General features: G+C 40.7%; 1 protein-coding gene, 1 long non-coding RNA gene and 2 other non-coding genes across 4 annotated transcripts; 2 read left to right on the top strand and 2 right to left on the bottom strand.

The window, feature by feature from the left end:
• The first annotated feature begins 6,674 nt into the window (after positions 1 to 6,674).
• On the top strand, positions 6,675 to 8,303 carry LOC141758445 (uncharacterized). Its single transcript, XR_012591876.1, has 2 exons — positions 6,675 to 7,250; positions 7,576 to 8,303. It is a non-coding gene; the product is annotated as an uncharacterized LOC141758445 (long non-coding RNA).
• A 176-nt stretch (positions 8,304 to 8,479) lies between these two features.
• trnar-ucg (transfer RNA arginine (anticodon UCG)) lies at positions 8,480 to 8,552 on the top strand. Its single transcript has one exon. It is a non-coding gene; the product is annotated as a tRNA-Arg (tRNA).
• A 1,188-nt stretch (positions 8,553 to 9,740) lies between these two features.
• mrpl58 (mitochondrial ribosomal protein L58) lies at positions 9,741 to 11,378 on the bottom strand. The gene is made up of 6 exons (XM_074619871.1): positions 11,206 to 11,378; positions 10,795 to 10,819; positions 10,631 to 10,690; positions 10,441 to 10,523; positions 10,036 to 10,205; positions 9,741 to 9,934 (listed from the first exon to the last, which is right to left on the bottom strand). The coding sequence occupies exons 1-6, from the start codon at positions 11,350 to 11,352 to the stop codon at positions 9,850 to 9,852; spliced, it is 570 nt and encodes a 189-aa protein (XP_074475972.1). The 5' UTR covers positions 11,353 to 11,378; the 3' UTR covers positions 9,741 to 9,849.
• A 113-nt stretch (positions 11,379 to 11,491) lies between these two features.
• Positions 11,492 to 11,563, bottom strand: trnaq-cug (transfer RNA glutamine (anticodon CUG)). The gene has a single exon. It is a non-coding gene; the product is annotated as a tRNA-Gln (tRNA).
• Positions 11,564 to 11,623: the final 60 nt, after the last annotated feature.

Below are 11,623 nucleotides of genomic sequence, written 5' to 3'. Positions count from 1 at the left end.
TCTGGTGTTGTTGTATTTACTGTATGTAGAGGCATTGTTTGGTAAGTCACAAGTAAGTCTCAAGTCTTTGCACTCAAGTCCCAAGTCAAAACAGGCAAGTCCCAAGTCAGGACAGGTAAGTCCTAAAGTTTGAGTTTCAAGTCCCAAAGTCATAATGTGATCTTCACCAAATGTAATGACATTTTAACAACAGACTAATGATAAATTAAATTTACAAAAATCATAAATGCTTTTAACGAGTTGTATTTATTTGTTTAAAAAAGTGTGACTGAACTTAATAATGAAAAAAAAGACTAATTTAGTTCTGCCTGTTCTCCTTTTGTAATAATTCATGTAATATCTCAACACTGCAATGCACAATCATGACATTTCATATTTCTTTTTCAGGACCAACAGGGCTATCAGAATATGTAGGCTGCAGTGATGTCACATGAATACATAAATAGTTATATGACCTTAAATACATGAGAAAAAAAACAAAACGGAAATGAATCTGATGCATTTCTGAATCTCACAGAAATGTATGCAAACCACACAGAACAATAAGGAACAAGATTTTGGGCTTTTGAAAAATGTTCTCCCAAGTCTTGAGAATCAGGGGGAAAAAATAAACATTCAACAACACACATCAAAAAGTATTTACATGTTTTACAGAGAAGTCCTGACATTGTTCCATCTGTTTTTCTACCAAAGGTTAGCTGTGCCATGCCTCAAAGCAGTTCCTGTCTGCTGTGACACAGAGGGCCACAGGGGGTAGACTGATTGACCTGCCTGGTCAGCCTGCAGTGGACACAGGTCTTGCATTCAGAGGAGGCCCTCTTGCTGTCATCAGGTTGATCAGAGATTGCCACGGAGGGGTAGCCACTCTGTGCCTTGGCAGAAGGGAAAGCAGCTGCGACTCCTCACATCTGGTCTGTGAGCTCCTGCAGGTAGGCCCTGTTATGCTGGGTCATTCATGGGTTCCTCCATCTGCTCTCTGCAGAGATCCCCGTCTGTTGCTGGCCTGGCATGTTGTCCTGCAGCAACCTGTTGGGATGGATGATGACAGGTACAAACGAAAGTTTATGTCTGATAATGTTAATGATAACTTGAAGATCCAAAACCTTGTTAATGTCTTCGATCGAGCCGTATATGAGCTATATTTGCTACAATGGCATTACGTCACATTTATTTAAGGAAAAATATGTTAAAATCATAGTGGTACTGTGATGGAATTTTCCATCGATTCCTCTCTTATTGGTAGAAGGGTCAAAGTGTTTGTCAGAGTGTCCCTCTGTTGACATTCTTGGGTTGGAGTCCTGTCTAGAGGAGCCACCGTTATCTGTACAGCTGTGCCTGTAGTGGAGACCGTAGAGCCAGTCGCTAGGGCAACCAGGGTCAGAGATGCCAGAGGAACGAAGTAAGTCATAACATGATAAGGGGTAAGACACTGAGCACCGGGGAGGAAGGGGAGAGTTGTGAGGCCTTCACGCAGAGAGCATCTATTGTGGAGACCTGTCAATTCTCCTTGATCAAGCTTCAATAAACCTTCTTTTGTAAGACATCATCAGCTCCGGACCTCTTCCTTCCAAAGATAACTTGTATATCAATTATTCCATCACAATTTGGCGTCACGAACAGGATCTCAACATAACAACAGAAGTGGTAAGTGCAAATTATCTGCTTTTGCCTTACCATGTCTGTGTTTGACGAGATCTAAAAGAATCTGAAATTTTAAAAATTTAGCTATAGAGTAACACTCCATCTCAAGGGAGTAAAGTAATAATTCGGCTGAGTAATTTCTGAAATTTGAAATAGAAAATGTAATGGATAAAAGTGGAAATTGAAGTTAACCAGTTCATGGTAAAGAGGTAATATTAAAAAGGGTAATATTACACTTCCAGAAGGGTGGGTGGTGTTCAAGATAAAGTCTGTGTGTTTTAGGTCAATTGAGACTACCACAGTACCACCAACAGGGGTGGTTGAGTTTCCGGGTTAGCTTCGGGCTAGACCCGACCAGGGGGGACTCCCATGAGCTCTGGTCCAAGAGGGAAAGACGTTTCCGGGGAGTTTGAAATAGAACTACCTCGGCCAGACCAAGATTGACGACTATCCCAACTCTGTGTCCAGTGGGAAACTAGAGGTTCTGGGGGAGACCCCAGGGGCCGAGGGATATCCGTTTTATTGCTTGTGTACACGAGGCGTCGGGCTTTCGGGGCTCCGTCTTGAAAAAATAAATTGAAGCCTCACCCTGCTGGAAGGGGAAGGAAAAAAAAAAAAAAAGAGGAGAAGCTGTTGATGCAGAGAGGTGTTGTTGATGTGCATGTGCCCGTTTTGTGTGCCCGTTTTGTGTGTCTATGCTGTTGAACTGTGATTGCTGCTTGTTTACTGATGTGCTGGTGCTTTGCGCGCTTACGCTGCTGAATTTTGCTGAATAACTGTGTGAAATTAAGTGCTGAATAAAATGGGTGCCCAAAATTCCAAAGCAGCAAAGAAACCAGAGAAATTTACACATATGACCGTTCCCGAAACAGCCAAAGTTAAAAGATCTTATCGGTCAAAGAACGGACAGGGTAAAAGAGCAGTAGAAGAGAGTCAACCTGTCATTGATAAACACCATGCAAACACCAAATCCCACATAACCTCAGAAAATGCAAACACACACTTTGAGATGATGTATGTGCCCTCTAGTCCCGCTGGAATAGTGGGCAGACAGGCCGGATGGAAATATGTAGTACTGTTCACAGTATTGATGTGTGATTGGACGGATGGTGAATGGCCGCATGGAGGCTCACTTGAGACGGAGAAACTACGGCTGGCAGAGATGAATGGGCATGGTGACATTGGAAATCCAGACTGGGATTTTCCATACATGAGGAAGTGTGTGCTTGTGTGGAAAAAGGTTGCCGCTCTTCAGAGCAGTGGTGGGAAAGTGAGAGAGAATGAATGGGGTTCAGATGAATTAAGAAAAATGGTGGATGAATGCGTACCATTTATTGCAACATGTCACAGGACATTGTTAAAGATCACATTGCAGACCAAAGCGGCTGTTGTCGCCAGAAAGAGTGAGACTGTTGGTGGATATGCATCCCCCGAGGACTAAGAAAGAAATGCATTCGTTCCTGGGGATGGCTAATTATTGCAGGCACTGGATTTTTGAGTATGCAGCTTTGGACTCTGTGTTGAGAGCCGTTACATTGGAAACGGCTCCATCTGTTGTGGAATGGACTGAAGTTATGTTAAAAGCTTTCCAAGACCTGAAACATGCGTTATTACAGGCCCCAGCACTGGGCCTGCCGGACTACAACTTGCCGTTCCATCTTCACGTGCACGAAAAGGAGGGTTTTGCTACAGGTATCCTGGTACAGAAACATGGTTCGCGTTACCGTCCTGTCGCGTACTATTCGGCTCGATTGGGACCCGTGGTGTTGGGCATGCCAGGTTGTTTGAGAGCTGTGGCCTCAGTTGCGATGATGATTGAAAAATCAGCCCCCATAGTACTGGCTCATGACTGTGTAGTCCACGTTCCGCATGCCGTTTTACACATTTTGAACACCGCACCAACACAACACATGACAGCAGCATGTCGCTCAGGTTATGAGGCTATCATTCTGTCCAGTCCACATATTACGGTGAAAACGCTCCGCACCGCTAAATCCAGCCACTCTCCTCCCACTGATCGAGACCGACGATGATCATGATTGCGATACCGTGATTGCAACATGTTCCTCTCCAAGGCCAGACCTCCAGCAGACACCAATCCCAAATTCAGATATAATTTTCTACACTGAGGGCTCTGTTAGCAGACCATCTGAGGTTAAATGGTTGGTTGGCTAGGCCATACTTAAATATTGATTTACTGAAATATAATGATTATATAATGAAACAACAGAATTTGTTAATATTATGTTTAGCTTGAGTTTCTATCCGTTAATTGTAAAGCCAAGTAGAATAACGAGGGATAGTTTAACATTGATTGATAATATTTTCATTAATGTAATTGTTTGGGAAGTGGAAGTGGACTGTTAGTGACTGATGTGAGTGATAGTTTGCCTGTTTTTACAGTGTTGGAGATTAACAATAAATCAAGATTAAGAACAAAGAAACAGAACAATTTGATTAGAATAAAATCACCGGAGGCAATTATAGTTTTTAAGACAGAACTCTTGAATTATGACTGGCAAGAAGTTTATGTAGATGATATTAATGAATCATAAAGCTTGTAGAAAGAAAAATAGGCTTTACAGGGAATTTATTAAATATCGAACAAAGGAAAAGGAGTAAAAAAATATATATAAAAATAGACTGACATGAATTATGAGATTACAAAAAGATTATTATGATCAAATGTTGCAGAAACATAAAAATAATATTAAAGCTGCTTTGAGTGTAAAGACATTTTCATTTAAGAGGGTTGTGTGTTTTTGAAACAGGTTAAGTGAGAACCGTTGTAAAATACAGATGTGTCTCAGTTTTGGGAGTCAAATTATGGAACAGGCTTAGTGATGAGTTGAAATTTTGTAGCTCTCTGTTGAGCTTCAAAAAAGCCTTAAAATGTGAAATAAGTAAGGATTATGATTAGAGTAAATTTTATTTTTTCTTTCCTTTGTAATGCTGATATTCTGGGTTATTTTATGGATTGTATAGGATAGGCAAAAATAAGCCTTGGGGCCATTGGTCATTGATTATATGAACGTTGTTGTGTGAAAGGGATACAGTGTTGGTTTATATTCACACAGATTGTAAAGTTTTGTTCTTTTTTGATGTATGACCGAAATAAAACTATTCATTCATTCATAGTGAATGACTGAGAAGTGATTAATAAAAACATATTGATATATGTAAGAAACATGGTTTCTGAGCCACTTAGACACAAACATTACCATAAAGGCCATATCTGTCCTAGTTCTCTCCTACATGTGTTGGCACATGTAGTACATGGGCCTGCACATGTAGGAAAAGGAGGGATGAATGAGGTAATTTGTTCACAATGGTTTGCGCCAGGCATCACACAGGTCTCACAAACACTTGTAGATGGATGCAAGACATGTTAACAAACTAGGAGAAAGAACAGTTCGATAAAACATGACCATCTACCGCCACCATCGGGCCCCTTTGTAAATATACAGATCGATTTTGTACATATGCCAAATTCACAAGGTTTCAAATACTTGTTGGTGATCACCGATCAGTTCTCAAAGTGGACTGAGGCGTTCGCAACAAGGAAAGAGGACGCTAGAACAGTCGTAAAGTGTGTTCTAAAAGATGGCATCCCAAGATTTGGGGTGCCAAGGGGAATAAATAGTGACCAGGGTCCATGTTTTGTGTCAAAAGTAACACAGGGTCTTGCAGCAGTATTAGGGTTCACATGGCAGTTACATGTTCCCTACCATGCACAGAGCTCAGGTCAAGTTGAGAGAATGAATTCCACTATCAAGGAGAGGTTGACCAAAACAATGATGAAAACAGGTCTGAAGTGGCCTGACGAATTGGGTTGTACTCCATCTGCAGTACACAAAGTGCTACGACAGGGCTAAGCCCACACGAGGTGCTCATAGGAAGAGCAATGTCAACAGGGTCAAGTCCCCCGTTGACACCACATTAAACTTTGCTTCTTTGGACTGAGGAATCCCTGGTTGATTATGTTAAAGCACTAACCAAAGTTTTAAAAAGGTATCACTTACAGGTGGCAGAACGGCTCCCAAAACCCCCGGTGGAGCCAATTCACCCGTTTCAAAGTTGGTGATCAAAATACTAATTAAGTCCTTGGACAAGGTGTGCTCTCTGTTTGTCTCCCAGGTGAAAGGCCCATAATAGGTGCTGTTGGTGAACAAAACAGCGTTGAAGGTCGAGGGCAAAGCAGAATGGGTTCATGCTACAAGGTGCAGAGCAGCACCTTGTGTTACGGGAGAGGGCACGCAGGGATGTGGCAAGTGACAGAATGGTCACTCCTTCTCCTCGCACTGCTGAGTGGGTTCGGTCAGGGGACCGAGCAACCTGATTCAAGGAAATCGGAGCATGAGGGCTCTCATGTTCCAGGTGCCGAGCTGAGCCTTGAGCTAGGTAAAACAACGAGCAACCCAGTACTTGCAACCATGAAAAGAGCCAGAGTAACAGCTCAAGCTCCACCCAGTTTGTTACGACTGGGACGTGAGCTATCAAGATGTCAAAGGTCACGTAGAGGGCTGTGACAACACTGTCCGGATTGAAGAGATGCAAGAATATAACTATCTCCTCCCACCAACAACATATTTTGAATCTATTTATACCATACGTGCAAAACTAAATGAAGGAAAAACGCCACTTAAAGACCAGAGACCACTCAAACACGGCCATTCTTCTTCTCCTTCTCCTCTTCACATGTTTAGGGGCAATAATCAGAGCTCTTGTCCAGAAAACTGCTAGCACCGTGTTACAGGCTCCCCAGGTCCGTGTAAGTGTGGGAGGCCTGGCACTCCATCAGGTAGAGACCGGGCCTTTTGGTAATGCAGAGTTTCAAGATTGGGTTCAGAGGTTGGGGTTAGAAGACCTTAGTCTGGAAGAAGAGGAGGAAGAAGAGGAGAGGGAAACATGTGATATGTAATCCCACATTTCTCCAGATGTGATCATTTTTATTTTTCATGTTTGTGTTTGATTGAAGTTTGATTTTGCCCGCAAGGAAAACATCCATATCACTGTACATCGTATGTCTTGAGACCTCTTGACAGTGATGGCTCTGTGGTGCGCAAAGCACCTGAGTTGAAGAAGAAGACTTAATCAGTTATAGATAATCATTTTGAAGATGGGTATTACTCTAATATAATCAATGTTATTCATTATTGATCCCTATGATTCTGTGGGTTAAAATCAAAGCAATATTACATGTAATCACACACACACTTATATTTCATTACATACACATCACATTAAGCCACACACCTCAGTACACACTCACATTTTCAATAAAGATACTGCATACACATTACACTCATCACATGGATGACAGAAAACACGGAGAATGAGTTGAATCAGTTACTCTCTCAAGGTTTAATTGTTTAAGGTTTTTCAATTTTAGTTGGTGAATTTTATAAGAATCAATGTATCCTGATATTAAAGGCTGTAGGGATTAATAGTAAAAGTGTATTCTCTGTAAAATGAACTGATATTCTGCATGATTGATTTAGGAAAAATTGAGGAAAAGACTGAAGGATTTGAGGAGGAGGTGTCCGAGCTGCATTGATGGTGTCCGAAAGGAGGGTGAAATTGCATCCTGCTTCCGGGTACCTCTGTGGGTAAGGATACCTCTATCTCAAAAAGAGAAACAATGATTTATGATTTATGATTTATGATTTATGAATTACTTCTTTACTTAAATTTTGTGCCATGTATTTCTAATTCTATTATCTATCCTGTTCCCTTGTATGAGAAGGAAGATTGATTTTATATTAAGTTTAAAATGTAACGTGTGATGTCATTTAATCAAGTGTGTTTGGTTATATTTGAAACATAATCAGGTAAATCACCCTAGCTCACCCTGAAGATGATCGGTTTGTACGGATGTGACAATATGGATTTTCCCTCTTTTGTGATCTGAGGTTTTACCTTTGTCCGTTCCAGATAGAGTAGATAGCGCATCTGGTCTTTTTGCTCCATCTCCTGTGAAACCGAGGCGGAGTTTTTGGCCAGTTGTCAGTAGATGCATGTGACCTGCGACCTCTGTCAAAAGAGCTCTCTAGACCTTTATGGGGTTTGGGAGGTCTGCAGGTAATTTTCCTTAGGAGGCCTTAATTGGCTTGAAGACGGAACTCGTAGGTCATTGCTAGAGGTTAAGGGTGAGTTTTTTAATAATCATGATATGTAACTGTTTTTGGATTTTGACTGTTTAATTTAGTCACTACTGCGTGGGGTGGATCAGCCCTGGTTTCTCCCTGGTGCTCAACTGTTAAATTGATATGTCACACTGGGAGGGGTAATTAGTGTTGATCTGTCGATCAAAAAGGAGGAGTTGTGATGGAATTTTCCATCGATTCCTCTCTTATTGGTAGAAAGGTCAAAGTGTTTGTCAGAGTGTCCCTCTGTTGACATTCTTGGGTTGGAGTCCTGTCTAGAGGAGCCACCGTTATCTGTACAGCTGTGCCTGTAGTGGAGACCGTAGAGCCAGTCGCTAGGGCAACCAGGGTCAGAGATGCCAGAGGAACGAAGTAAGTCATAACATGATAAGGGGTAAGACACTGAGCACCGGGGAGGAAGGGGAGAGTTGTGAGGCCTTCACGCAGAGAGCATCTATTGTGGAGACCTGTCAATTCTCCTTGATCAAGCTTCAATAAACCTTCTTTTGTAAGACATCATCAGCTCCGGACCTCTTCCTTCCAAAGATAACTTGTATATCAATTATTCCATCACAGGTACGTCAACTGGTATGCATAAAATCGTCTTTAAAGTAAGTTGCCACAGCTCTGTGTGTCGTATTGTATCAAATTAAAGGTATTTTTACAGTATACCGCTCATGTTCCGTCAATTCGACCGCGTGGCCTAATGGATAAGGCGTCTGACTTCGGATCAGAAGATTGAGGGTTCGAGTCCCTTCGTGGTCGTATTTTGCTCTTCATGCAGCAATTGTTTTCTAAATCGGGTTGTATCCGGTATCATTAGAAGTGTTATGGCTAGTACATAGTAGACTAGACCAGCATTAGCTTGTCACGTAACGTTACACATGAATCTCTGTTAATATGCGTCAATATAGCAACTCTTAGCAACGGTTAGCTAGACTAATGCTAATGTTATGCTGACTAACCTAACTAGCTAACAGCTAGTTAGTGACATTGCCCCTGGCTAAGTAAGCTAACGTAGAATTTCAGTCACAGTAATAGTAATAGTCAGTAACAGCGATGGTAATAGTGACTCAGTTACAAAAACAACAATAGCTATGAGGTGTACTCTCCATTTAAATTTTCGACCTGGGCATGTAGGAATCCGTGAGAGCAGAGTGGCGCAGCGGAAGCGTGCTGGGCCCATAACCCAGAGGTCGATGGATCGAAACCATCCTCTGCTATTTTTGTGATTTCTCTCTGTCCAAATACTGACTACTTCTCTGAGCGAGAGTGATCATTGGCATTTCTGTTAAATAGGAATTTTGCCACTGTAAATGTTTTATCATACTTTATCACACGCTTAATTTTGATAGGTAGGTATATTGGCAAAAATGGTGTTTAAATTTAAAAAAGCATAAATAAATACAGGACAAATAAATGAATGTATTAAATTAATTTCTACATTTGTGTACACCGGCATTCACTTATTTTCGTATTTCCGTGTCTGTATGTTAATGTGGTAGGTCCTTACCTCAGTCTAAAACGGAATTGACCGATTAGGTGAACCTTTATTTATTTCTGTGTTTATTTCAGCATTTACTTATTTATTTTTATTTATTGCTATATTTATTTCTACTTTATACTAATTTTTCGTCCTCCATATAACACCAGAGAATCAACTAATTTATATGAAAATGAACAAAGTCTCGACCAAATATTGTGAGATGACTTGTTAGTGTTCTACCTGTAGACTAAAGTTTGTGCGATCATAGCTATCTTTTCCCCCCTAACATATGAATATATAAGGTCACAATTTTTGTTTAACAGTTATTAAATTAAAGTATGCAATGGAGTATGATAAATATGTTTACATTCCTGTGCAGGGCACATAATCTGATGTGTCACAGAATACAGTTTAACACCAGTCAACAGCAGTAGTTTACTTTAAAACATTATATTTAATAAGAAAAATGTTGCTACTTACTTTTATTGTACAGAAAATTCAAGACAAAATAATTAAGACTGGACATATAAATCATATGTACAAAACAATCATGGGAGGTAGAAACATAACAGTCAATCATTCAAAATCCACTCGTCTGCTCGTCTTTGTAGCTGAATGGATCTTCTTCTGTTTGAGTCGCTCCTTGTTCCCCTTATTTAACCTGCACAACATATTTCACATCAAAGACACACACAGGTATCATTAGTAATCAAGGTGGATCATATAAAAACAATGTGCACTACTAGTACTTCCGGGTAATACCTGGCTGCCCTAAGAGCTATGTCCTCTGCTGTTGGTTCCCGTGGCTTCTCGCTGGCCTCAGCTATGATGGCTGAAATCTTCTGTATACAATCAGACAGGTTTCTGTGCTGACTCCTGCTCAGCTCTGAGGTCACCAGCAGCTCCCCGGCCTTATTGATGCGGTTTCTGTTCTGTGAAAAACAAAATGTGTTCAGTTGGTTTTAATAGTTACAGATTCAAAATGTCATGGATGAAAATCAGCCATATCAGAGGTCATTCAAATAGTAATTCTAGTGCTTTTCTGTTGACAATGTAATGGTCCCTTAGGAGGAAATAAAAGAGAAAATTTGATGGAAATGTGCATAACTTTTATTTGTGAACTACAATAATACAAATATCCTGATTCCACAGGATTTGAAAACAAACCTTTTCAAAGATATTCTGTCGGACATCTTCTGGGATCCAGTCTGCTGTTTGCACATGGAAGCGGACCTCTGCTTTTGTGTTGACTGTGGATTAAGATGTCGTTACACACAGGAACATACTGTGCATGATAGAACAGATTCAAGATTCAACTTTGACATATATGTAAATAATGAAGTTTAACTTTGTGAACCTTTATTGACATGCTGACCACCAGGACCACCGCTTCTGCTGTAAGATACCGTCAGGCGGTCTAAGAACCAAAAGGAGAAGAAATATATTATTGAAAAATACAAAAAAAAAAGAGAATAAAATAATTTCTTATTCTGCTTAGTGAAAATATATTTGTATATTTACCCACTGGAATGTGTACTTGGACGTCCTGGAAAAGTAAAATAATCTATTGATTTGCTGTACATCCAGGATATTAGTCCACACATTAGACTCAGACTATGATACAGTACATTTACACAGTTTTATGAATTGTCATTTATTGATTTGTTCTCATTTAGTCTCTCTTTTATATATAGAGAATGTCACAAGATCCATTCACAAGTCTGACCACAGTTTACCACAACATTGACCTCTGGAGGTTTGTGAGGGGAAAAGCTTAGTACTTAGTGCTCCTGTCTAAAGTCATAATGATATCAACCCCTCGGTGTTTGTGTTTCTGGTTCTGGTTCAGGTTCAGGTTTAGGTCGGGATAACAGATATGGACTCTGTTAGTCCTCTCCCCTCCTCTGTCCTGAGCCTGATCATGTAACTAACCTGTGTGCTGTCTGTTCCTCGGGTCCCGTAACCAACACTCTGCTGTAACGTGTTGTTAATGTCTCTTGTTAGTTGTACTCGCTGTGGCATCACGTTTACTGCACTACGACAAAGTAAATAACAACGTCGTGCTATGTGCGCCGCCATGTTGGAATGACGTCGTTATGGCCAGTCAACTGCGTGATGTAGCTCGGTGCTGCCGCTGCTAAAATAGCAACACTTACAATCTCTGTCTGGGAAATGCTGCTCTAACCCTGTACGGCGGATGGTAAGAGAAGAAAATATCAGGTTCCACCGAGATTTGAACTCGGATCGCTGGATTCAGAGTCCAGAGTGCTAACCATTACACCATGGAACCACATAAAACATCATGACATGTAAATATGAATTTGAATATGATTAAAGAAGAGTATGGAAC

Source organism: Sebastes fasciatus, chromosome 20, assembly GCF_043250625.1.
Source record: "Sebastes fasciatus isolate fSebFas1 chromosome 20, fSebFas1.pri, whole genome shotgun sequence".
NCBI classification, from domain to species: domain Eukaryota; kingdom Metazoa; phylum Chordata; class Actinopteri; order Perciformes; family Sebastidae; genus Sebastes; species Sebastes fasciatus.
This window is presented reverse-complemented; position numbering and strand designations above follow the sequence as displayed.